Here is a 25,770-nt window from a genome sequence, read left to right as displayed (position 1 = left end):
GACATGGAAACGTAGATTTTGAAAAGAAAGCATAAAAAATTGAATATTAAGTTAATGCCAAAGAATGGATGCAAAGCACAAAGTGAAGATGGAGAGAAAAACATTAAAAGGACAAGAAGGCCCTGGAAACATAGTTAAAAAAGGCACAGAAAAAATAAAGTCACCAGCCAACAAAAGGTAGGGAAAATGATTTTATTTTCAATATAGTGATTGAAATGCGTCAGTTTTGAGAAAGGAAAGATATGAAACTTTAAATGTGAAGGCCGCAGAAAAAATAGGGTACTTGGAGGGCCGCAGAAAAAATAGTTAGATGACAATTTTGCATAAGGTAAAACTCTTTATAGTTTATAAATATTTCCTTTAACTGTTAAAGGAAAGATTATAAACTATAAAAGAGTTTTACCTCATGCAAAGTTGTCCATTCTTTAATAAGACATTAACTTTTTTTTTTTTGCGGCCCTCCAAGTACCTACAAATCCAAAATGTGGCCCCATTAAGGGTTTGAGTTTGAGACCACTGCCTTACTCCCTCTCTCCCACCCTTTTCTGCCCAACACCTCTAACTCCTTTTTATTCCCACCCTCTTCCTGCCTTGCAGCACCCTCAGCATGTTACTTCCAAGCCAGGCAGAGAAAATCCCTCCAAGCCCAGAAGAGGATGAACATAAGAAGTGCTTCTGCTGGGTCAGACCAGAGGTCCATCGTGCCCAGCAGTCCCGCTCGCGGCGGCAGCCCAACATGTCCAGGACCTGTGTAGTAGTCCTCTATCTATACCCCTCTATCCCCTTTTCCTTCATAAAATTATCCAATTCCTTCTTAAACCCTAATACCGTACTCTGTCCTATCACGCCCTCTGGAAGCTCATTCCAGATGTTATTTCACATGTTATTTCCACTACCCACTGGGTGAAGAAAAACTTCCTAGTATTGGTTTTGAATCTGTCCCCTTTCAGCTTTTCCGAATTCCCTCTTGTTCTTGTAGCTTTCGAAAATTTGAAGAATCTGTCCCTCTCCACTTTCTCTATGCCCTTCATGATCTTGTAAGTCTCTATCATATCCCCTCTAATTCTCCTCTTCTCCAAGGAAAAGAGCCACAGTTTCTCCAGTCTCTCAGTGTATGAAAGGTTTTCCATACCCTTTATCAAATGTGTCGCTCTCCTCTGAACCCTCTCGAGTATCGCCATATCCTTCTTAAGGTACGGTGACCAGTATTGGACGCAGTACTCCAGATGCGGACGCACCATTGCCCGATACAATGGCAGGATAACTTCTTTTGTTCTAGTTGTAATACCCTTCTTGATTATACCCAGCATTCTATTCGCTCTCTTAGCGGCCGCTGCGCACTATGCAGACGGCTTCATTGTCTTGTCCACTATTACCCCCAAGTCCTGTCAATAACATACCTCCCATCGTATAGCTGTACCTCGGGTTTCTGCTTCCCACATGCAATACTTTACATTTCTCTACATTGAACTTCATCTGCCATCTCGTCGCCCATTCCCCTAGCTTGTTCAGTCCCTTTGTAATTCTTCGCAGTCCTCCTTAGTCCGAGCAGCACTAAATAGTTTGGTGTCGTCTGCAAATTTTATTATTTCGCACTTCGTCCCTGTTTCTATATCATTTATAAATATATTGAATAGCAGTGGTCCGAGCACCGACCCCTGCGGAACACCACTTTTGACCCTCCTGCAGTCTGAGTAGTGGCCTTTCACTCCTACCCTCTGCTTCCTCCCCGCCAACCAATTTCTGATCCATCTGTATACGTCTCCTTCCACCCCATGGTTCTTCAGTTTCCAAAGTAGGCGTTCATGGGGTACCTTATCAAAGGCTTTCTGGAAATCTAAATATACGATGCCTATGGGGTCCCCTTTGTCCATCCGTCTGTTAATTCCTTCGAAGAAGTGCAGTAAGTTCGTTAGGCACGATCTCCCCTTGCAGAAGCCATGTTGGCTTGTGGTTAGTTTATTTCTTTCAAAATGCTCATTGATGCTGTCTTTTATCAGCGCTTCCGCCATTTTCCCCGGAACCGAGGTCATACTCACCGGTTTGTAGTTCCACGGGTCACCTCTTGATCCCTTTTTAAAGATGGGCTTAACATGGGCTATCTTCCAATCCTCCGGGATCACGCCTGTTTTCAGGGATAGATTGCAAACTTGCTGTAGTAGTTCCACTATTTCTTCCTTTAGTTCTTTCAGAACCCTTGGGTGGATTTGGTAGTTTTTAATTTTTCTAACTGCCTGCGTATGTCTTCAAGGCTTACTTCCATGGATGTTAGTTTATCTGTTTGGGCTCCTTTGAAGATTTGCTCAGGTTCTGGTATGTTCGATGTTTCCTCTTTTGTAAATACAGACGAAAAGAAAATGTTTAATCTTTCCGCCACTTCTTTCTCCTCCTTCACCACTCCCTTCCTGTCTCAGTCATCCAGCGGTCCCTCTCCGTCATCCAGCGGTCCCATGAGGATGAGGATAACTATTTCCTGCTGGGCCCTTGCAGAGAAGAGTAACATCATGCTAAGCTCAGCAGGAAGATGAAACGTTAGTTCTGTCAGGGGTGAGGGGTGGGCTGAAGCGAATTTGCACTAGAAGAGAAGGAAACTATATCCTATAGCACTTGTAGAGGACCATCAAATGCACTCCCATGAACCAGACAAAGAGGTAACCATAAATCCATAGCAAAGGACAAATCAACCTGAATCACGCTGGTGTTCCTTCAGAGGAGAGAAGTGTAGTAGGCTGTCAGGACAGACATCACACTTTCTAGTGCTTTATAGCATATGGGTTGAGAGTCACTATGGGCTCCTTTTACAAAGGTGCGTTAGGGCCTTAACGCGCAGAATAGCACGCACTAAAAACGCTAGCGCACCTTTGTAAAAGGAGCCCTATATTGCATTAAAAACCAGTTTCAACTATTAATTTTTATGATAGCATTTATTTTTAGCTCCACAATTTATTTACATAATCTTACATGAGATTTTATCTGCAGGAAAGAAAATAAAAAATAGTTAATTCCAGAGTTTTACTCAAGCTAAAACTTTACAGTAATAAATGTGTCACAGCTATACAAGCTTTTTCCTTTTTTTTTTTTTTTGCTGTAGTTTTTCACTAGATGAATCAATCACATTTTCTACTGAAAGCTGGAAACTGCCTAATGAAAATTAGAGCTAAGTAATTTTCTCCAGTGAGTAACCATTTCAAAATAAAAACTTTTTAACATCGCAAGTTATAATTTTATGGAAGTACAGGTGAGGAAAACAAACCTTGTCATAACAAGACACCAAGAATCAATTTAAAAAAAATAATTAATGGCTATGTAACAGCATACCAGTTATCTCATGCTAAGTTTCCAGAGGTACAGTGTCGATAGGATAGATGGAAGCATGCAGTGCTGTACAAGCTGGAATCAAGAGGAGCAACCTATAGACCAAACAACTTACAAATTGCAGGACAAGAGACACCTTGGTTCCATCAATCCGGTGAAGACATTTTTTTAGGGCCACTAAGAACAGGAAAAGCTTGGAAGAAGTGTTTGTGGATGCGCACGATGCTAAGAGGACATCGTTTAGATCAGGGGTGTCCAACCTTTTGGCTTCCCTGGGCCGCATTGGCCGAAAAAAATGTTTCTGGGGCTGCGCAAATGCTGCAACAAGACAGAGGAGGGAGCCGGCAAGATGGTAAACACCCAGGGGCAGCAGAGGAAAACACTGCATCACCCTCAACCGGGGCCACACAAAATACTTCACAGGGCTGCAGGTTGGACACCCCTGGTTTAGATAAAAACATATTTTTAGTGTGGCTAGTATTCTGATATTTATCTGTTGCTCTTATCAAAGAGCTCCTTGCTATGTGATGGTACAACTACTGTACAACTCAGAGGTTCTTTAGATGAAGAGTAAATGAGAATAAAGTTTGGTAGAAAGAACGAGAGGGCACTCTCTAAGGTTAAAAGGGGATAGATTCTGTACAAATGCAAGGAACTTCTTCACCCAGAGAGTGGTAGAAAACTGGAACTCTCTTCCGGAGGCTGTTATAGGGGAAAACACCCTCCAGGGATTCAAGACAAAGTTAGACAAGTTCCTGCTGAACCAGAATGTACGCAAGTAAGGCTAGTCTCAGTTAGGGCACTGGTCTTTGACCTAAAGGCCGCCGCATGAGCGGACTGCTGGTCACGATGGACCACTGGTTTGACTCAGCAGCGGCAGATCTGGAAAAGCTAACCTAAACATAGCAAACCTGTTCCATTGCACCAGGGGTGCTGTCAAGTTTGAGAATGAAGATACCACAAGAAGATGCTTTTTTTTTTTTTTTTTGCTACAGACTGCTATTTGCCGCTGTCTTATATTCATTAACCCCCCTCTTTTATGAATGCATAGTACGGGTTTTAGCACCAGCAACGACGGTAACTGCTCCGACGCTTATAGAATTCCTATAAGCATCGGAGCAGTTACCGCTGCTGCCGGTGCGAAAACTCGCACTATGCGTTGGTAAAAGAGGGGGTAAATGATTTTCACAATTTGAAGGTTTTCTTCTTTCAGCCCTTTTCAGTTTTAAAATCTTTGATGTATAAATACATGGGACATTTCAACTTTATAATAAATAAATAAAAAGTCTGCTGTTGTTTTAAGGGTTTTAGCAAAACTTTCGGATGTGGACTTACTCCCTACTTGATTTCCCTGTACCTGCCATGGCACAAAGCATGTGTTGTAAAAACAAGAATGACCGTTTAAGAACTCGCTTCTCAGTGGCAAATCCAGAAGACATTGGCCTGACAATATGGAGACAGCTGTATACTCAAGGTTGTTAGAAAATCAAACAGCAGATGGGGAAAGTAAATTGATTATAGATGGAGATCTTCCTCTAAAGAAGTTAACATGGAGGCAAAGCGAAAGTCCACTAAGAAGATAAAAATAAATCAATAAACAGAAATTTAGTGTGTTTCCCGCAGAATTTGGAGCCCCCGCTGGCCCCTACATTTTCATCTCTTTTTACAGGGTGAGAGCTTTTTTTGGGAACATATCCCTCTGTTCATCACTGTTTCTCTCAAAGCCATTTTTGAATTACTTTATCTAAAGATAGCTTGAATGAAGAAGTGAGGCAAGGAGCCTCTGAAAAGCTGGTCTTGCAGATGGAAAATTTGTTCCCTTTTTTTTTGTAAATGACTTGCAGTAGTATCATCAAGGACCAAAGGAAAAAAAATTAAAAAGAAAAACAACATATTTATGATTTTGTAAGAGACCATAGATAACGAACTAGCAGCAAAACCCTGCCTTGTGTACCAGGAAATAGCAACAGAAGGACAGACCGAACAAGAGAGGTCTCTTTATAACGTGTAGGAACTGATTTCTATGCCCTTAAGAAATGGAACAATTGCAGAGCCTCTCGCAGAAACTGGGGAGTGCTCAGTACGGTACAAGGCACTGGGGGGGGGGGGGGGAATCACAAGGACTGTGGGAATGACTGGATGGGACTGGAGCAGCAGTCTTTGACTCAAGGTTGGAGGAAGGTAGCAAGGGTAGTCTGGAGGAGCCAGGGAGTTGCTTGACGCCATTAGGACTGCATCTCTGCACGCAGCATCCAGGGAAACCAGCAGCAGAAGAGTAACCTATAGAAGAAAAAGAGAAAAATAGTTTTCCCCAGAAGACATAAAACTTTTCATAGGCTGTGTTGGCTAGCAGGAGATCTGTGTCTGGTTCCAGGTGCAAGCTCCCTGTTCCTCAGACCAGTCAAAGATGGCAGCAGGACAGAAGGAAAATGCAGAAAACTGATTCATACACTGCACAAAGGACAACAGCAGCTTGAAGCCTTCTGGAGATGGGACTACAGCTACACATGGTATCTTCTTGGGGATAGGCAAAGGTAATGAAGGCTGTTTGAGGTTTCTGCTGTGTTATCAGCATTCAGGGAAGAATTCATCAAAGGGCACTGCTGTGTTAGTGGACGCTAAATGCTAAAGATGCCCATTATAGTCCTTTGGATATCTTTAGCATTTGCCACATGCTGATCATTGGCGCCCTTTTGTGAATTCTCTCTTAAGCTTTAAAACCATAATAAAGGGCAAAATGCAGCTGTCAGATTGATTTCAGTAACACCAAAATATTAACACATTACACCTTGGCTTCAGAAATTGCACTGGTTGCCACTTAAGAGTTCAGCACAAGGTTGCAATGATTTGTCATCAATTTTTGTGTGGTATAATTCCAGAGGATTTTAAGAGTAAGATGATTACTTATCAGCCTAAAAGACTACTACGTTCTGAAAAATTCTGCTTTGTAAAGGCTAATGTTAATCCGAAAATATGTTGAAACTTGCGCAATGGCCTTCTGTTGTGCCAGAGTGACATTATGGAATTCACTGGTAGGGCCCTTGAGAAAATGTGATGATAGAGGAACTTTTAGGAAGCTCCTCAAAACACAATTGCATGTCAATGCTTTTTTTATAGGGTCTGATTTGTCCTGTTTAAGGAATTACTGCACATTTAAATTTTAGTTGATTTGTTCCTTTCTTGTGCTGTTTTAGCTATTATGTATGTGCATATTTGTAAACCGCCTTGGAGGATTAAGTGACTTGCCCAGGGTCACAAGGAACAGCACCAGGATTTGATCTCATAAACTCTGGGTGCAGAAGCAGCAGCTCAACCAGTGAGCCATAGCCCTTCCTCCACACATGGAAATCCCACTGAGGAAATAAGAAGTGGCTGGAAGAAAGGACAATCAGGAAAAGTCACTAAAAGTCTTTACTAATAAATGACGCAACTTGACCAGGTTTCTGCACGAATGCCTGCATCAGGGGTCTCCTCAAAAAAGATTATTCTCATTCATTGCCTTCTGGTTCCATTAGCTCTCTCCAATGCCTTATACCAGTGTCTCTCAAACCTTTTTTACCTCTGGCACACTAAACGGAGCAAATGTTTTTCACGGCACATAGTTGAAATTATAAAATTGCAAAACCAACTGAAAATTAAATTTGAGAGTTATTTATTTAAAGTTTTTTTTCCGCTATATATGGGTAAATTAAATTTGAGAGTTATTTATTTAAAGTTTTTTCCGCTATATATGGGTAATTGTAACAACGGTGAAACTAAAGTAGACAGAATAGATTAATAATCAATGCAATGGATGTGCTTGTTTTTTTGAGTGCAAATTAACTCAAAACACGGCTCGATAGTCGACAAGCAAACACGCATTTCATCATCCACCATCTGCAGTTGTTGTCTTTTTTTTTTTTTTTAATTTCTGTCAGAGCTGAAAATCCAAGTTCGCAAAGATAAGAAGATCCAAACAGTAACAAAGCCTCGATTGCTTTGTTGCTCAAGTTAGGATGACTGCTTCATAAAAAATAAAAATAAAATTACTTGAAATTAGTTTTCAAGGACCAATCGCATCAAAGAATGATGCTTGTCTGGTCAGTTGTATCCGTACGCACACAAACGCTCATAACATTGACAGACTCTTGCATACGCGATGTACATGTCATCTATTCTAATGTATACTTATGAAGGGAATTTTTAAAATTAAAGTTCTGGAATCTCTCAAGACACACCCGGAATCTCTTCGGGGCACACAGTTTGAGAGACACTGCCTTATACAGAGCTTAATTTACCTCTAAAGCATCTGCACTACACACAGGAACTAACTGCAGAACAGCCCTAGTAAGACTAAGAAAAAAAGTTTTTTCAAGAAGAAGGTGAACCCCTGATGCAGACATTCATGCCAAAACCCAGCCAAATTGGGCCATTTATCAAGACTTTTGGTGACTTTTCCTGATTATCCTTTCTTCCAGCCACCTCTGCTTTTCCCAGCCAAGCATCTCCTACTTACCATCTTTCCCTCCTACCATCATTTCCTGTCCACAGGGACCAGGAAGTGACATCAGAAGGAAGAATGAATCTGGTGTGAGCAGTGAGTAAGAGATGCTGCTTATGACTGGTGAAATTTGAAGAGGTACAAGGGGGGGTGAGAGGAAGGATGCATGAGAGGAGGGGGGGTGCGCAAGGCAAAGTTATGCTAGGGACGAGGAGCACAGAGTGGCTATACTATGTGCCTTCATCCTGGATGCAAGCATCCCTCTCTAAACCACTGCCTAGTAGCATGGAGTTGGAAATAAAGGGAGTGTGGTCATAATTAACACCACTTATCTTGTGCTGTTCCTTAAATATAGAAACAGAAAAATGAAGGCAGATAAAGTTCATTGGCCTATCTAGTTTGCCCAACCATGCCATCCACTATCCTCTCCCTTAGATACACTCTTTGTCTCCACCACCTCCAATGGAAGACCGTTCCAAGCATTCACTGCCCTTTCTGTGAAAAAATGTTGTTCTGAGGTTACTTCTGAAAGTATCCCCTTCATCTTATGCCAGCTGGCGCAGCCAGCCCATGTGCCTAAGGCCCCGCCCACAGGAGGGGCCTAAGGCAACTGGGCCAATTCTGGTTGGCCCAGGTGTCCATGGCCCCTCCTGTGGGCGGGGCCTTAGGTGCCTGGCCCAATCAGGCCCTAGGCCCCGCCATTCGGAGGATGGCGGGCCAACTGGCCAGACAGGCTTGGGGCCCGTCCATCCATCCAACTTAAAGTAAGTTGAGGGGGCTGTTCGGGGGTTCAGAGGGGCAAATGGGGGGGTTGCGGGGGGTGCACCATGGGCAGGAGAGCCTGGGATCTCTCCTGCCTGTATTTGAGGGGGGTGGGAAGTCACTTTCCGGCAGAAGGGGTTGGACTTCCTCCTGCCGGTATTGTCGGGGGGGAGGGGGCTCGCGCCTCGGCAGGAGGGGTTGGGCTCCCTCCTGCTGGTATTTTTGGGAGGGTTGGAGTGCCGGCAGGAGAGATTGGGCATCTCTCCTGCTGCGGTTTGTGGCAGTTCAGGGGCAGGGGGGATTGCGATCGTGGCAGGAGAGATTAGACATCTCTCCTGCCGTAATCATTGCCGTGGAGAGTGGGCAGGTTGCCGGGGCTGCTGAGCTGAAGGCGGCAGCCGCGATCAGCTCAGCAGCCCCTCTTCGAAACTTATACCTGTTTGACTTGGTCTAAGTCAAAACGTATAAGTTCTGACTGGGCAATCTTGTTAAAGTTTTGGTTATACTTGCTGTACAACTAAGTCTAGGTCGGCCCATCTCCCGCCCACCTCCTGCCCTTTCCCCTACTCTAAAAACGCCTTTCACTCTAGGCGTTTAGAGGCAGGGTAAAGGTCCAAGCTGGTTTTAGATACGTCTAAAACCAGCTTTGATTATCGGTACTTGGACGATCTGTCTTCTTGATCTTCCAAGTACCGATTTAGGCCACTTTTTGAATGTTTTTTTTGATTATGAGCCCCTTAGGTTCTTCACCCATTAAATTATACTGTTCCTTCTGGTTTTTGTAGCCTAAATGCATAACCTTGCATTTCTTAGCATAAGTAAAAATAAACAAACAAAACCAACCACAAATACAAATAAGAATAAGAAGATAAAAAATAGACTTAGGCAGTGAAGTAATGTGGGTATGAGGCACCCCCTTCCCCCGCACCCTGCTCTCCACTCCCTCTTCATTCTTTCTGTGCCAATCCCCTGCTCTTTCCACATCCCCAAGCCACACTTGCGCCCTCCCTTCCCACCCCCATACCTCTTTAAATCTTTGCCAGCTTGAGCAGCTTCTCCTGCCTGCTGCTCATGCTGGCATTGGCTTTTCCTCTGACATCGCTTTATGGCCCCGTGACCCGGAAGTGATTTCAGAGGGAGCCAGGCTGGCTCGAGCAGTTGCTCGCGCTGGTGAAAATTTTAAAGAGATACGGGAAGATGGGGAAGGGAGGGTGCAAGTGTGGCAGAGAGGTGGCCGGTGCCGCCACCAAGATGGTGCCTGGGGCAGTCTGCCCCTCCCCCGTCCCCTCCTTATTATGCCATTGAATTCACGGTGGGTACGAGGTGATAGTTGTTCTTGTCCAACTTGAATCTTACCTAGATATGGAGTTTTCTGATGCAATATCTTTTGGAGTCCTGACTGCCGTGAAGTTTCGCTTTGGTTGTGTCACTAAAAGGGGAAATGACAAGAGATAATTTGGCAAGAAACTGCAGAATCTCCTTTCTTGTACTAAGCTACTAGGTTGGAAATGTTGCACAGTTATACAACGGAACTCAAAAAAAATGCTTCTGGTATATCTTTCAAAGTAACATCTCATATTCAGGGGGCTTATGGGAGCTGTCTGAAGCTTAAGGTCATTTGTGGGAGGTTTTTTTTTTTTTGGGGGGGGGGTATGTGTAAAAAGTGGACATAAAATTACCTCTCCTCCCAGCTAAAATTGTCAGGGTCTGGTATATACAGGGTGGAAGGACATTACCTGAAATATGCCTTGAGGCTTTGAGAAATCCGAAAGAAAATAAAAACCTTATTATTCAGGAAATATGTCAGGAAGTTTTAATGCTGCTGTATAATATGTACTAAATTGTGATATCACTGGAAATGATTAGAGTGTGGTACAGTGGTTAGAGCACAACAAAGAAAAATGGGGAGACCCAATAATCCACAGAGAAAACAATCCACCGATGAAAATAAAAACAAAAAACTGTGGATACAGATGTTCTGGAGATAATTTATTAAACACTGACATATAAAAACATGAAAATTCAATTAAAAAAGTTCAATGGTAAATACAGTGATAAAAATCCAACCGGACCCTACATGCTCCGTGTTTCGGCGAACATGCCTTCCTCAGGGGTCCAATGGTTTGCAACCTCACATTTTTTTGCTACTTCAGCTTGTCTGCGGTGTTCTTTGCTCACATGTTTAAAGACAATAGACTATATGTGAGTTTGCAAACCATTGGACCCCTGAGGAAGGCGTGTTCGCCAAAACACGGACTGTGTAGGGTCCGGTTGGATTTTTATCACTGTATTTTTTATTATTGTACTTTTTAAATTGAATTTTCATGGTTTTTTATATGTCGGTGTTTAATAAATTATCTCCAGAACATCTGTATCCACAGTTTTTTGTTTTTGTTTTCAACAGGTTAGAGTTACAGCCTCAGCACCCTGAGGTTGGGGGCTCAAGCCCCACGCTGCTCCTTGTGACCTTGGGTAAGTCACTTAATCCTCCACTGCCCCAGGTACATTAGATAGATTGTGATCCCACAGGACAGACAGGGAAAATGCTTGAAGTACCTGTATATAAACCACTTTGAGTGTGTTTGTAAAACTATAAAAAAGGCGGTCTATAAGTCCCAATCCTTTTCCCTTATTGTGTAATTTGTGTAATTCCCTTAGAACTGCAAGATTAAGGCAGACTATAAGTCAAGTCAGTGTAACTCAGGGGTCTCAAAGTCCCTCCTTGAGGGCAGCAATCCAGTCGGGTTTTCAGGATTTCCCCAATGAATATGCATGAAATTTATGTTCATGCACTGCTTTCAATGCATAGTCATTGGGGAAATCCTGAAAACCCGACTGGATTGCTGCCCTCAAGGAGGGACTCTGAGATCACTGGTGTAACTGATGGGGACTAGGTGAGGATTGGGGGCCCCCCTCAGAAAATATACATATGAAAGTTTTGTAAAAGCAGAATTTTGCATACGCTGTGAATATTAGTCATAAGAACAGAGTTTTTGCTATAGAATCAAATCCTTGGCAATGGAATGATATGCTTACAGCCTTGGTTGTTCCTGAGACTAAACAGTTCTGTTGATTAAATTGTTTACAGTTTCATTGCTCTGTGCCCTGATAAACAGCTTGAAAAATGTTTATGAAATACACATCCTTGGTATTTGTAGGAATTAATATGAACAAAGGTTATTAGGCAATGTAGAAAGGGAACAGGGGCCTTTAGAGACAGAATGGTCTTTAGATGCAAAATGGGTAATGGGTAAACAGGATCAAATATGGGAGGAATATTCTATTATGTAATGTACTAGTGATGACTTTTATGGGACAATGTCATCATATCTGATTGTATTTATTTCTGGTACCCATGTTTAGTTTTTTGTCCTGCATGATAATGGACTTTTGTTGACATTTATGGCCTGATTGATGGTAATGAGATTAATGATGTATTGTATCAGATAGTTATTGCTTCAATATTAATATAACTTGGAATCGCATACGGCTCATAAGTATTTCTTATTCCAAGTGATAAATGTCCGTTGTAATATATGATTCAACCACTCTTAATAGCTATAAGTTTTGTAATTTTACTGAAGCTTCGGACCTCAGAAACACCACTCATTGCTCAAATATTTATCATAGCGGTAAGCTTGACATGTTGTCTCCTCACTGGTCCACTATTTTATCCTAATCGGATTTCATTATTTAAAGTGCAGTTTTTAAAGTGCAAGCAATAGTTTCAAAGTGCTTAAAAAGTGCCTTAAAGTGCTATTAGTCAAATACTTTTACATATGTACTAAAAGCTTATAACTTATCTCAGTTTTTATGATCGGGGGAACTTGGATCCAACACGTTTCACATACTCGATGCTTTATCAAGGATCGTTTCCCACAGTCACTCCGTCGTCACCCGACCATTCATTTATGTATTGTATCAGATGACATGTTGATTGATAACTGCCTGTGCAATTTTGATCTAAATCCTAATAAAAGGCACAAGGCTGGCAGAGATACCTTGAGACAGACCTGAGGATTCAGTTGCCATTAAACTGATCAGGTTCTGCCTTCAGAAAGCTTTCATGGTTTGCATTGATCCTTGTGTGTGTGTGAAGTTCTTTCTCTCCCTTAGCACTCCAGCAAAGACAATCAGAACCCTGGGTTGCTTGTGTCGCTGGGCATATGTCAGTGGTAGAAAGTCTCTCCCATGGTGGAAACTCTTTTTCAGGATGGTATTCTGCAAAGGTAAAGGCTATCTGCCATGCTCGAGGCTCTCCTCCCATGAAAGAGACTTTATCTCATGTTGGAAGCTTTTGGAAATTGATTCCTCGAAGGGTTTGATGAATCTAAGCTTTAAAACTTGGGTGCTTCTCAGCTTATCTGCATTATTGCAAAATGAACAAGGCAGAGTTAGAAGTGAAGTAGAAATCAACTGAACATGCTATACCTACTAGTAACTTGATGAACTTTCTTCACTAATGTACTGTCACCTTGGGCGTCTTTGGGTCCTCCAATTCTGGAAAAACAAACAGAAACTTTTTAAGCAGGGAGCACTGGAATCTTTTATGGTTGGAGGGGCTGAACAAACCAGTCTGCCCTCCACAAACACTCTAATTACTGATGTTATGTTGACTAAAACACTGGAAGGGTTAAGACCCCCGTGATCTACGCCCACTAAACATTTGCAAATATGTCCATACCTCTGGACCCTTGAAGGTGGAGCAAAGACTCCATGTTTTGGGGGGCAGGTGAAATATCGAACCCCAAAAACAGAGCCATCATGTTTGCCTGTGGGCTTATCCAGCTCGATGCCAAACCAGTACCCTGTGGAGTGATAGAGGGGGACAGAATGAGACAAGTCAAAGAAATAACAATAGACAAAATAGGAATGGTGTCATGAATTTTTATCACCTGAAACAAGCATTGAGTGCAGAAGCAGCCTAAGGGTTAGTGCAGTGGACCGAGAACCAAGGGAAGTGAGTTTGATTTCCACTGTAGCCCACTAACATAGTAAATGACGGCAGATAAAGACCTGAACAATCCATCCAGTCTACCCATTAGTTATTCTCATTAAAATTAGAGTGATTAGAGTGATTAGAATCGAATCGGTTCAGCGGATGGCCACTAGGATGATCTTGGGGTTCAAGGGTCTCTCATACGAAGAGAGACTGAGCAGACTGCGGCTCTACACTCTAGAGGAACGCAGGGAGAGAGGGGACATGATTGAGACATTTAAATACATCACAGGACGGGTCGAGGTGGAAGATGTCTTCCTCTTGCCCAGGGGACCCTCGACCACAAGAGGGCATCCGCTTAAACTCAGAGGAGGAAAGTTTAATAGTGACACCAGGAAGTATTTTTTCACGGAAAGGGTGGTGGATCACTGGAATAAGCTTCCGGTGCAGGTGGTCGAGGCCACCGGCGTGCTTGACTTTAAAAGTAAATGGGACATGTACGTGGGATCCCTACATAGCACGAATCACTAGCATCTAGACTTATCGGGGTGGGTCAGTAGAGTGGGCAGACTTGATGGGCTATAGCCCTTTTCTGCCGTCATCTTTCTATGTTTTCTATGTTTTTTTCTATGTTTTAAAAATACAAGATTAAATTAACATGTCTTTTTGATATTTCTGGGCCATAGACTAAAGTCCACTTGGTATTGTCCTAGGTTCCAACTGCCGAAGTTGTCATATAAGCTCACTCCAGCCTATTCAACCATCCCATTGTTTGTAGGATATCTACTGTAAAGTCTGGTCAGTAACGTCCTCATGTTCCAAGTTAGTGGAGTTCCCATTGATGCCCTCCCCAGCCCATCCTTAACCGAATCACCATATACGGAACACAAACCATACAAGTCTGTCCAATATTGGCCTTAGTTCTTTAATTTGTACCATTTGTTTTCTGATTAGAGATCCTCTGTGTTTATCCCACACTTTTTTGAATTCCATCACCATTTTCCTCTCCACCACCTCCCTTGGGACAGAGAAAGAACCTGTATGAAATATGTAAATTGCTTTGGTTGTACCTTGACTCCCATCCTGTTAGGTGGGAGGTGCTATACCTGGAGCAAAGTCTGTTTTCCCATAGAACCGTATGATCCCTTGTTTCTGCCCAGCTACAAGCACCTGATCTCCAAGATCTATCTTCAGCCCCTCACGGTCCAAACTGGCCACAGATAAGGACTTCTTCTGTGATCCTGAGTGAGAAAAAACCAAGGAGGACCAGCTCAAGAATTCCCATAGCACATATTTTATTAATTTTCCAACAAAGTGCAAGAAAAATATATAAAAGTATTCATCAAAATCTCCCACATGTGCACAAATCAATCCCCCTAACCCCCCTCCCCGCAGACATTTAAATAAAGTCCAATAATAGCACATATTTTTTAAAAACCCTATAATCTGTATGCATTATACACTTTTATATGAAGAAAATAAATAACTATTAGGCATATCTTACACTAAAGTGATTGTGTCTGTTGTCAAAGGGGGGCACATAATAGTCACCCTAATTGCAAAAAATCAGAAAGAATCGATTACATCAGTATCAAATTACAGACCAATTGCATCTATTCCTTTTTTTCTCAAACTTCTCGAGAGATTAGTCTGCTTACAATTGCAAGACTACTTAGATAAATTTTCCCTTTTGCGCAATTCCCAATCCAGTTTTCGTATCCAATATAGTACGGAGACAGTCTTGGCATCCCTGCTAGATTATTTGCTTTCTTTATTCACTATTGGCTCAAGAGCCATCTTAATACAACTTGATTTGAGTAGTGCCTTTGATATGGTAGACCATCAAACATTGCTTGATTGTCTAGAATCAGTGGTCGGCAAACCGCGGCTCTTTAGCCATTTGAGTGCGGATTGAGACTCAGCAAGCTAGAGCAGGGGTGCCCAACCTGCTTCCCTTCCCAATAAAGATAATGTAATCATACATCCTGTTTTGAACGGGACTGTCCCCTTTTTAGATCCCCTGTCCCGTTGTCCCCACGCACAGCTTTAGGACACCGAAGATGTGCGTTGGGACAATGGGACAGGCGATCACTTACCCTTCCTCCAGCGCCGAAGCCTGCTCCCCCTGGCCCCTACTGCTACTGCCTACCGCAGCTTCAACCCCCCCCCCCCCCCCGGTCCACTGCCACTGCCGCCTGCCACAACTAAAGAGAAGGAAGTTCTAGTTGCCGGCCCACAAACCTTCTTCTCAATGTCAATTCTCAGGTCGGAGAGGAAATTCCGGACCAGCCAATCGTTGCCTGGCTGGCCCGGAACTTCCTCTCCGTCAGAATTGACGTAGGGAACAAGGTTTGTGGGCAGGCGCCTGGACCTTCCTTTGCTTTAGTTGCAGCGGGCGGCAGCGGCAGTGGACTGGGGGTGTGTGTTTGAAGTAGCGGTAGGCAGCAGCAGCGGGGACTGGTCCGGGGGGGGCAGGCTTTGGCTTCGGCGCTGGAGGGAGGGAGGCAGACAGGCTGGCTTTAGCATGGCAGGGAGGGAGGGATGTAGGCTGGCTAGCTTTGGGGGAGGGGGTGGAACAAAGGCTGGAAAGCAGTGAGGGGGACATAGGAAGGAGCACTGGGGGCACTAAGGACATAGGAAGGGACAATGGGGGCACTAAGAACAAGGCAAGGGGGCACTGGGGGCACTAAGGACATAGGAAGGGGCATTAAGGACATAGGAATGGGCACTGGCGGCACTAAGGACATGGGAAGGAGGCACTGGGGCACTAAGGACATAGGAAGGGGTACTAGGGGCACTAAGGATATTGGAAGGAGGCACTGGGGCACTAAGAACATAAGAACATAAGAAGTTGCCTCCACTGGGTCAGACCGAGGTCCATCTCGCCCAGCGGTTCGCTCCCGCGGCGGCCCATCAGGTCTGCGACCTGTGAAGTGGTTTCTGACCACTTTTATAACCTACCTCAAGTTCTATCTGTACCCCTCTATCCCTTTATCCTCCAGGAACCTATCCAAACCCTTCTTGAACCCCTGTACAGAGTTCTGGCCTATCACTTCCTCCGGAAGCGCGTTCCATGTGTCCACCACCCTCTGCGTAAAAAAGAACTTTCTAGCATTTGTTCTAAACCTGTCCCCTTTCAATTTCTCTGAGTGACCCCTAGTGCTTGTGGCTCCCCTCAGTTTGAAGAATCTGTCCTTATTTACTCTCTCTATGCCCTTAAGGATTTTGAAGGTTTCTATCATGTCCCCTCTAAGTCTCCTCTTCTCCAGGGAGAACAGCCCCAGCATTTTTAACCTGTCATAGAAACATAGAAACATAAAAATAGACGGCAGATAAGGGCCAAGGCCCATCAAGTCTGCCCACCCCAGTGATCCTCACTATCTATCTTTGCGGATAGATCCCACATGTCTATCCCATCTGGCCTTAAAATCCGCCACACTGGTGGCCTCAATAACCCGAAGTGGAAGACTATTCCAGCGATCAACCACCCTTTCAGTGAAGAAGAACTTCCTAGTGTCACTGTGCAGTTTCCCGCCCCTGATTTTCCACGAATGCCCCCTTGTTGCCGCGGGACCCTTGAAGAAGAAGATGTCTTCTTCCACCTTGATGCGGCCCGTGAGATATTTGAATGTCTCGATCATGTCTCCCCTCTCTCGACGCTCCTCGAGTGAGTAGAGCTGCAAATTCCCCAACCGCTCCTCGTACGGGAGCTCCCTGAGTCCCGAGACCATCCTGGTGGCCATTCTCTGGACCGACTCCAGTCTCAGCACATCCTTGCGGTAATGCGGCCTCCAGAATTGCACACAGTACTCCAGGTGCGGTCTCACCATGGATCTATATAGTGGCATAATGACTTCAGGTTTACGGCTGATGAAACTCCTGCGTATGCAACCTATGATTTGCCTTGCTTTGGATGAAGCTTGCTCCACTTGGTTTGCCGACTTCATGTCTTCCCTGACAATCACTCCCAAGTCTCTTTCTGCTACAGTTCTTGTCAGGATCTCGCCATTTAGGGTGTAGATCTTGCATGGATTCTGGCTTCCCAGGTGCATGACTTTGCATTTTTTGGCATTGAAACTGAGTTGCCAGGACCTAGACCAGTGCTCCAGCAGAAGTAAGTCATGCACCATATCGTCTGTCATTGCTTTTTTGTCTGTTGTGCTTTTGCTCACTACATTGCACAGTTTGGCATCATCGGCAAACAATGTTATTTTACCTCGAAGCCCTTCTGTCAGGTCTCTTATATAGATGTTGAACAAGATCGGGCCTAGGACGGAGCCCTGTGGCACTCCACTTATCACCTCCGACATCTCGGAGGGAGTGCCATTCACCATCACCCTCTGAAGCCTACCTCCAAGCCAGTTCCCAACCCATTTTGTTAAAGTGTCGCCCAAACCTAAAGAACTCATCTTGTTCAGCAACCTGCGGTGTGGCACGCTATCAAATGCTTTGCTGAAATCCAGATAGACGATGTCCAGTGACTCACCAACATCCAGCTTCCTCGTCACCCAGTCAAAGAAGCCGATCAGGTTGGATTGGCACGATCTCCCCTTAGTAAATCCATGTTGGCGGGGATCCCGCAGATTCTCCTCGTCCATGATCCTATCCATTTGGTGTTTGATTAGGGTTTCCATTAGTTTGCTCACTATTGAAGTGAGACTCACTGGTCTGTAGTTTGCCATATCCACCCTGGAGCCTTTCTTGTGTAGTGGAATGACGTTAGCCGTCTTCCAGTCCATCGGGACGTTACCTGTACTAAGGGAGAGATTAAAGAGCGCGGATAGTGGTTCCGCCAAGACATCTCCCAACTCCCTGAGTACCCTAGGGTGTAGGTTGTCAGGCCCCATTGCCTTGTTGACCTTGATTTTTGACAGCTCGCAGTAGACGCTGCTGGGTGTAAATTTGAAATTACTAAACGGGTCTACTGATTTAATCCTTGTATGTGGTTGAGGGCCGATTCCTGGCACCTCGCGGGTGAAGACTGAACAGAAGTATTCATTTAACAGTTGGGCCTTTTCCGAGTCCGTCTCCACATGGTCTCCGTCTGGTTTTCTGAGTCGTACTATCCCGCCTGAGTTCTTTTTCCTGTCACTAATATACCTGAAGAAGGATTTATGTCAGCGTATGGAAAATTTTCCATACCTTTTATCAGCTTAGTCGCCCTCCTCTGCACTCCCTCGAGTACCGCCATGTCCTTCTTGAGGTACGGCGACCAGTATTGAACACAGTACTCCAGGTGCGGGCGCACCATTGCGCGATACAGCGGCATGATGACTTCTTTCGTCCGGGTTGTGATACCCTTTTTGATGATGCCCAGCACTGTTTGCTTTCTTTGAGGCTGTCGCACATTGCGCCGATGGTTTCAGTGATGAGTCGACCATCACCCCCAAGTCCCTTTCCAGGTTACTCACCCCTAGCAGTGTTCCCCCCATTTTGTAGTTGAACATCGGGTTCTTTTTCCCTACATGCATGACCTTGCATTTCTCCACGTTAAAACTCATTTGCCACTTTTTTGCCCAGTCTTCCAGTCTCGTTAGGTCCTTTTGTAGGTCTTCACAGTCTTCCGTGTTTCTAACCCTGCTGCAGAGTTTGGTGTCATCAGCAAATTTGATAACCTCACATTTTGTCCCCGTTTCCAGATCGTTAATAAATATATTGAATAGTAGAGGTCCCAGCACCGACCCCTGCGGAACTCCGCTCGTGACCCATTGCCAATCTGAGTATTGGCCCTTGACTCCAACCCTCTGTTTCCTGCCCGCTAGCCAGTGTTTGATCCATCGGTAGATATCCCCTTGCACCCCGTGGTTCCACAGTTTTTTAAGAAGCCGTTTATGTGGTTCAGAAGGCACTGGGGGAACTAAGGACATAGGAAGGGGCACTAAGAACATGGGAAGGAGGCACTGGGGACACTAAGGCCAAATTCCTATGGGACATAGGAAGGGGCACTGGGGGCACTAAGGACATTGAAAGGAGGCACTAAGGACATAGGAAGGGCCACTGGGGGCACTAAGGACATGGGAAGGAGACACTGGGGGCACTAAGGACATAGGAAGGGGCACTGGGGGCACTAAGGACATTGGAAGAAGGCACTGGGGGAACTAAGGACCTAGGAAGGGGCACTAAGGACATAGGAAGGGGCACTGGGGGCACTAAGGATATTGGAAGGGGCACTGGGGGCACTAAGGACATTGGAAGGAGGCACTGGGGGAACTAAGGACCTAGGAAGGGGCACTAAGGACATAGGAAGGGGCACTGGGGGCACTAAGGATATTGGAAGGGGCACTGGGGGCACTAAGGACATGGGAAGGAGGCACTGGGGGAACTAAGGACCTAGGAAGGTGCACTAAGGACATAGGAAGGGGCACTGGGGGCACTGAGGACATTGGAAGGAGGCACTGGGGCACTAAGGATATTGGAAGGGGCACTGGGGGCACTAAGGACATAGGAAGGGGCACTAAGGACATTGGAAGGAGGCACTGGGGGCATTAAGGACATAGGAAGGGGCACTGGGGGCACTAAGGACATGGGAAGGAGGCACTGGGGGCACTAAGGACATGGGAAGGAGACAAGGGGGCACTAAGGACATAGGAAGGAGGCACTGGGGGCACTAAGGACATAGGAAGGAAGGAGGGAGGGAGGGAATAGAAAGGGACAATTATTGGGCCTGAGTGCAGAAAGAAAGAAAGGATGCACAGTCAGAAGGAAACGCAACCAGAGACTCATGAAATCACCAGACACCAAAGGTATGAAAAATAATTTTATTTTCAATTTAGAGATCAAAATGTGTCAGTTTTGAGAATTTATATCTGTTGTCTATATTTTGCACTATGGCCCCCTTTTACTAAACCGCAATAGCGGTTTTTAGCGCAGGGAGCCTATGAGCATTGAGAGCAGCATGGGGCATTCAGCGCAGCTCCCTGCGTTAAAAAACGCTATCGCAGTTTAGTAAAAAGGAAGGGGGTATATTTGTCTATTTTTGTATAGTTGTTACTGAGGTGACATTGCGTAAGTCATCTGCCTTGACCTCTTTGAAAACCTGCGGAATATAAATGATAATTAACATTTTCTCTGCATACAGTGTGCTTTGTGTTTATAAAAATTTTATTGTTGGTAGATCATTTTGACTTGGCTACGAAGGTAAGGGGGAGGGAGGGGAGCTGCTGAAAGACATCTAGTAATCCTTGCAGGCTTGACTGTGCAGGGAATTATTTTTGTAAAATCATGTTTTGTTATGTGACTGGCATTATTTAGACTTTAATTTCTATGAATGAATAGATTGGAAATGATATAAAATTGCTTGCCTTTATGTGCATGCGCTGAAGGGAAGTGGAGAGAGAGTGGGCTGAGGACGCTGAAGTGAAATGGGGAAGAGAGAGTGGGGAGAAGACGCTGATTTATAAATTGACAATTGTACAGAATATTGTTTCTTTTTATACTTTAATATAAGTTCAGTATAAAACTATTTGAGGCTTGTGTGGATGGGATCAGATGGTTTGCAGGGATGGGGACCAAGCTCGTGGGAACGGAGACAAATTTTCTTCCCCGTGTCATTCTCTAGTCTCTGCTATGAATCGATTTCGACTACGTGCTGGCGAGCAGGGTGTCGGGTTGACGTAGCCGTCGTAGTAGGCACGGGGTATGGCTCAGAAAAGAAATCTTAATCATTGTACTGCTGATCTTTGGCTCTTTTGACTAATGAGTTTGCCTACCACTGGCCTAGATGATATGGTATCTCCGGAAGGGTGCTTCAGTGGTTTAAGGGTTTCTTCCATTTTGAAGATGCTCTATCAGGAACTTAAACTAAGTCTTGTGGAGTTCCACAGGGCTCTCCTCTATCTCCTTCACTTTTTAATATCTACTTAGCATTGCTGGGGGAAAAACTAACCCCCTCTTCTACTAAACTGCGATAGCCGCCCTGAATGGCCCATGCTGCTCCCGATGCTCGCTGAGCTCCTATGAGCGTCGGGAGCAGTGCGGGCCATTCATTGCGGCTCCCCGCGCTAAAATCGCTAGCGTGGTTTAGTAGAAGAGGGGTTAAGGATCATATAACTATTGCAATTCCTTTTCATTCTCAGATTTCAAATGTATTACACCAAATATCATTTATAATTGCAATGGTTGATGGGTTTCAAATTAAAACTAAATACAGACAAGACCTTGTTTTTGGATGTACATGTGAATTCAGGCCCTGATTTTATAAAAGTCGCCTACAGTTAGGCACCTAGATTAAAGCGTCTAACTTTAATTTTTTAATTGGCGCTGATAATTGAAAGCATCATTAAAAACCGATTAAAAAGTGATTAAAAAAATTAATTAACCAGTAGGCGCCGAACTCGGCAGGCGCCTACAACTTTGATGCAAGCAGGCGTCCGCTCGCAAGAAGGCATGGTTAGAGGCAGATTTGGGGTGGGATTTGGGTGTGAATTGCGTTAGGTGCTGGTATTGTAGGCTAAGAAAATCCTGGCCTAACCTACGCAGTTCACACCTACCGGTGCCTAACTATCCCCTCCTTTTACAAAACTGTAGCGCGATTTTTAGCACTGTCCGTGGCATAAGAACATAAGAATTGCCGTTGCTGGGTCAGACCAGTGGTCCATCATGCCCAGCAGTCCGCTACAGCGGCGTCCCTTAAGTCAAAGACGAGTGCCCTAACTGAGACTAGCCTTATCTGCAAACGTTCTGGTTCAGCAGGAACTTGTCTAACTTTGTCTTGAATCCCTGGAGGGTGTTTCCCCTATAACAAAAATCTCAGGCATGAATACAGGATGTCTGTGGCAGTACTTGGAGAGACCTCCCAGGAAAGGGACCTGGGAGTTCTGATCGACAATCGATGAAGCCGTTTGCACAATGTGCGGCGGCGGCAAAAAGGGCAAACAGAATGCTAGGAATGATAAAGAAGGGGATCAGGAACAGATCGGAGAAGGTTATCATACCACTATACCGGGCCATGGTGCGCCCTCACCTGGAGTACTGCGTACAGCACTGGTCATCGTACATGAAGAAGGACATAGTACTACTCGAGAGGGTCCAGAGAAGAGAAACCAAGATGGTTAAGGGGTCGGAGGAGCTGCCGTACAACGAAAGATTGGAGAAACTGGGCCTCTTCTCCCTCGAACAGAGGAGATTAAGAGTAGAGAGTTGCGCAGGGACAGAAATCCCACCCGTCCCCGCGAGGAATCCCCTCCGTCCCCACCCGTCCCTATAAACTACAGAAATAGTTATTTCATTTAATTATGCTACTGGTAGAAACCCATTTACAAATAAGCAAAAAGACTTTATTAATTTGGAAATATTAATTGGGAAGAATACATACTTTGTAAACGGGTTTCTACCAACTAATATACTATTTTATCCTAAAGCAAAAAAAAAGAAATAGAATTTTTTTCCTACCTTTGTTGCCTGGTTTCTGCTTTCCTCATGTTCTCATTCAATTCCTTCCATCCACTATCTCTCTTTTCCCTCTGCGTCTTCCATTTGCTCTGTTACTGTGCCTCTCCTTTTCTCCCCCCTTCCAAATTGGTCTGGCACCCATCTTCTTCCCTCCGCTCACCCCATAGTCTGGCATCTCTGTCTTCTTCCCTGCCAGCATCTTCTCCCCACTCTCTCTTCCCCATTTCCTTTCAGCGTCCTTCTCCCCCCTATCTTCCCCATGTCCTGTCAGCGTCCATCTCCCCCCTCTATCTTCCCCATGTTCTTTCAGCATCCTTCTCCCCCCCCCCCGTTTTCCCCATGTCCTTTCAGCGTCTTTCTCCCCCTCCGTCTTCCCCATGTCCTTTCATCGTCCTTCTCCCCCCGTCTTCCCCATGTCCTTTCAGAGTTCTTCTCCCCCTCTGTCTTCCCCATATCCTTTCAGCGTCCTTCTCCCCCCATCTTCCCCATGTCCTTTCAGCGTCCTTCTCCACCCCTCTGTCTTCCCCAGTGCTTTCAGCGTCCTTCTCCCCCCTCAGTTTTACCTTAAGCGTCTTTTCCTCTCCACTCCACCTTTCCTCCCTTTCTCCCTTTCTCCCTCCCTGCCCCTTACCTTTGTGGCACTTCCCCGCCCGACTGACAACAGAACAGGCCCGGTCCGACAAACCTCCCTGCCCTGTAGCCGTGAATCTAAATTACCTTCTTACAGCAGCTGGAGTATTGAAGCTGCTGTAAGAAAGTAATTTAGATTCGCGGCTACAGGGCAGGGAGATTTGTCGGACCGGGCCTGTTGTCGGTCAGTCGGAGGAAGCGCCACAAAGGTAAAGGGACCTGGCCAGCTGTGCACCCCCCCCATGGCTGCACCCGGGGCGGACCGCCCTCACCTCCCCCCCTTGGTACGCCACTGCCGATCGCAGCACACAGCCGATCGGAACGGAAATCTTCCCGATGTCAGTGCTGACATCGTGGAAGACTTTCGTTCCGATCGGCTGTGTGTTGCGGCAGGGCAGGTAGGGAGAAGACAAGTCTCGCATCCAACCCTGCAGGAACCCCGCGACCCTCGGAGGCGTCCCCATGGGATCCCCGTGACCCTAGGGGGGCATCCCCATGGGATCCCCGCGACCCGAAGGGGGAACCCGCGGGATCCCCGTCGTCCCCGTTCCCGTGCAGCTCTCTAATTGAGAGGGGACATGATCGAAACATTCAAGGTACTGAAGGGGATAAACTTAGTAGATAAGGACAGGTTGTTCACTCTCTCCAAGGTAGGGAGAACGAGAGGGCACTCTTTAAAGTTGAAAGGGGATAGATTCCGGACAAATGTAAGGAAGTTCTTTTTCACCCAGAGAGTGGTGGAAAACTGGAATGCTCTTTCAGAGTCTGTCGTAGGGGAGGGCACCCTCCAGGGATTCAAGACAGGGTTCCTGCTGAACAAGAAGTGCGCTGGTAGGGCTAGTCTCAGTTAGGATACTGGTCTTTGACCTGGGAGCTGCTGTATGAGCGGACTGCTGGGCACGATAGACCACTGGTCTGACCCAGCAGCAGCAATTCTTATGTTTAACAGACTCCGGAAGAGCATTCCAAACTTCTACCACTCTCTGGGTGAAGAAGAACTTCCTTACATTTGTACGGAATCTATCCCCTTTTAACTTTAGAAAGTGCTCTCTCGTTCTCCCTACCTTGGAGAGGGTGAACAACATGTCTTTATCTACTTTATCTTCATTATCTTGAATGTTTCAATCATGTCCCCTCTCAGTCTTCTTTTTAAGGGAGAAGAGGCCCAGTTTCTCCAATCTGTCACTGTATGGCAACTCCTCCAGCCCCTTAACCATTTTAGTCGCTCTTCTCTGGACCCTTTCGAGTAGTACTGTGTCCTTCTTCATGTATGGTGACCAGTGCTGGACGCAGTATTCCAGGTGAGGGCGTACCATGGCCCGGTACAGCGGCATGATAACCTTCTCCGATCTGTTCGTGATCCCCTTCTTAATCATTCCTAACATTCTGTTAGCTCTTTTTGCCGTTGCCGCATATTGCACGGACGATTTCATTGACTTGTCATTCAGTACTCCCAAGTCTCTTTTCTGGGGGGGGGGGGGGGGTTTCTCCAAGTACTGCACTGGACATCCTGTATTCACAGTCACAGTTCCAACACTCATAGGAATTCTATGAGCATCAGAGTTGTTGCTGCCACGGCCGGCGCTAAAAAAAAACACGCTACAATTTTGAAAATGGGGGGGGGGGGGGGGTTTGAATGATATGTGGCAGGTGCTGTTTTCCTGGGCACCTCCTGAGTTAGGCATCGTTTGTAGAATTTGGCCCTCAGCGCTAGACTAAGAGGCCGTGACTGCAGCCCCTGCCTTCTTCAGCCCTGGCTTGTCCTTACCTTTTTTCTCTTTACTTCCTTTCCCGGTCATGCGAGAAAAGTCCATGCGAGGTGTTTTGGGGGTAGATGTGACTGATGAAGGTGTCTGGTCTGCAGCTTTGCTGATTTTGGAAACAGATGCAAAGATTCCTAAAAGAAATGTTGTGGGGAAGAAGAGCCAAGTATAGACATTTACCAAATCTGAAGCAACAACTGGAATGGAACATGTTATTAGATGAGATATGACGATGCAGGAATTCTCTCTTTTTTTAAAATTTGAATTTAATTACGTGCCTTTTTGCAAATTCATACTCAAGGTGAGTTATTTATTTATTTATTTTGGCATTTCCATTCTGCTCTTTCGTCCCCTTCTAGGCGGAATAAAATTATACATACACGGTTCGAATCATCAAAATCGAGACGCAACATGAAATAAAACAAGCTACAGTGGCCTAGTGGTTAGAGCTGCTGCCTTCAGTACCACGAGGGTTGTGAGCTTACTCCCAG

General features: G+C 45.2%; 1 protein-coding gene across 3 annotated transcripts in view; it reads right to left on the bottom strand.

The window, feature by feature from the left end:
• Positions 1 to 4,283: 4,283 nt before the first annotated feature.
• CLIP3 (CAP-Gly domain containing linker protein 3) overlaps positions 4,284 to 25,770 on the bottom strand; it is a 63,984-nt gene continuing 42,497 nt past the window's right edge. For 2 of the 3 annotated variants that reach the window (XM_033956385.1, XM_033956386.1), the window contains exons 9-14: positions 25,285 to 25,413; positions 14,603 to 14,737; positions 13,242 to 13,365; positions 12,993 to 13,057; positions 9,914 to 9,986; positions 4,284 to 5,595 (exon numbers count right to left, since the gene is read on the bottom strand). In XM_033956385.1, coding sequence (XP_033812276.1) covers positions 5,541 to 5,595; positions 9,914 to 9,986; positions 12,993 to 13,057; positions 13,242 to 13,365; positions 14,603 to 14,737; positions 25,285 to 25,413 — 581 coding nt within the window. In that variant the 3' untranslated portion in view covers positions 4,284 to 5,540. Of the gene's footprint in view, positions 5,596 to 9,913; positions 9,987 to 12,988; positions 13,058 to 13,241; positions 13,366 to 14,602; positions 14,738 to 25,284; positions 25,414 to 25,770 lie in introns of all 3 variants that reach the window. The other variant, XM_033956388.1, reaches the window with a different exon arrangement.

This window comes from Geotrypetes seraphini, chromosome 8 (assembly GCF_902459505.1).
Source record: "Geotrypetes seraphini chromosome 8, aGeoSer1.1, whole genome shotgun sequence".
In the NCBI taxonomy this organism is placed as follows: Eukaryota; Metazoa; Chordata; class Amphibia; order Gymnophiona; family Dermophiidae; genus Geotrypetes; species Geotrypetes seraphini.
The sequence above is the reverse complement of the archived record's forward strand: the minus strand, read 5'-3'. Positions and strand labels throughout refer to the sequence as shown.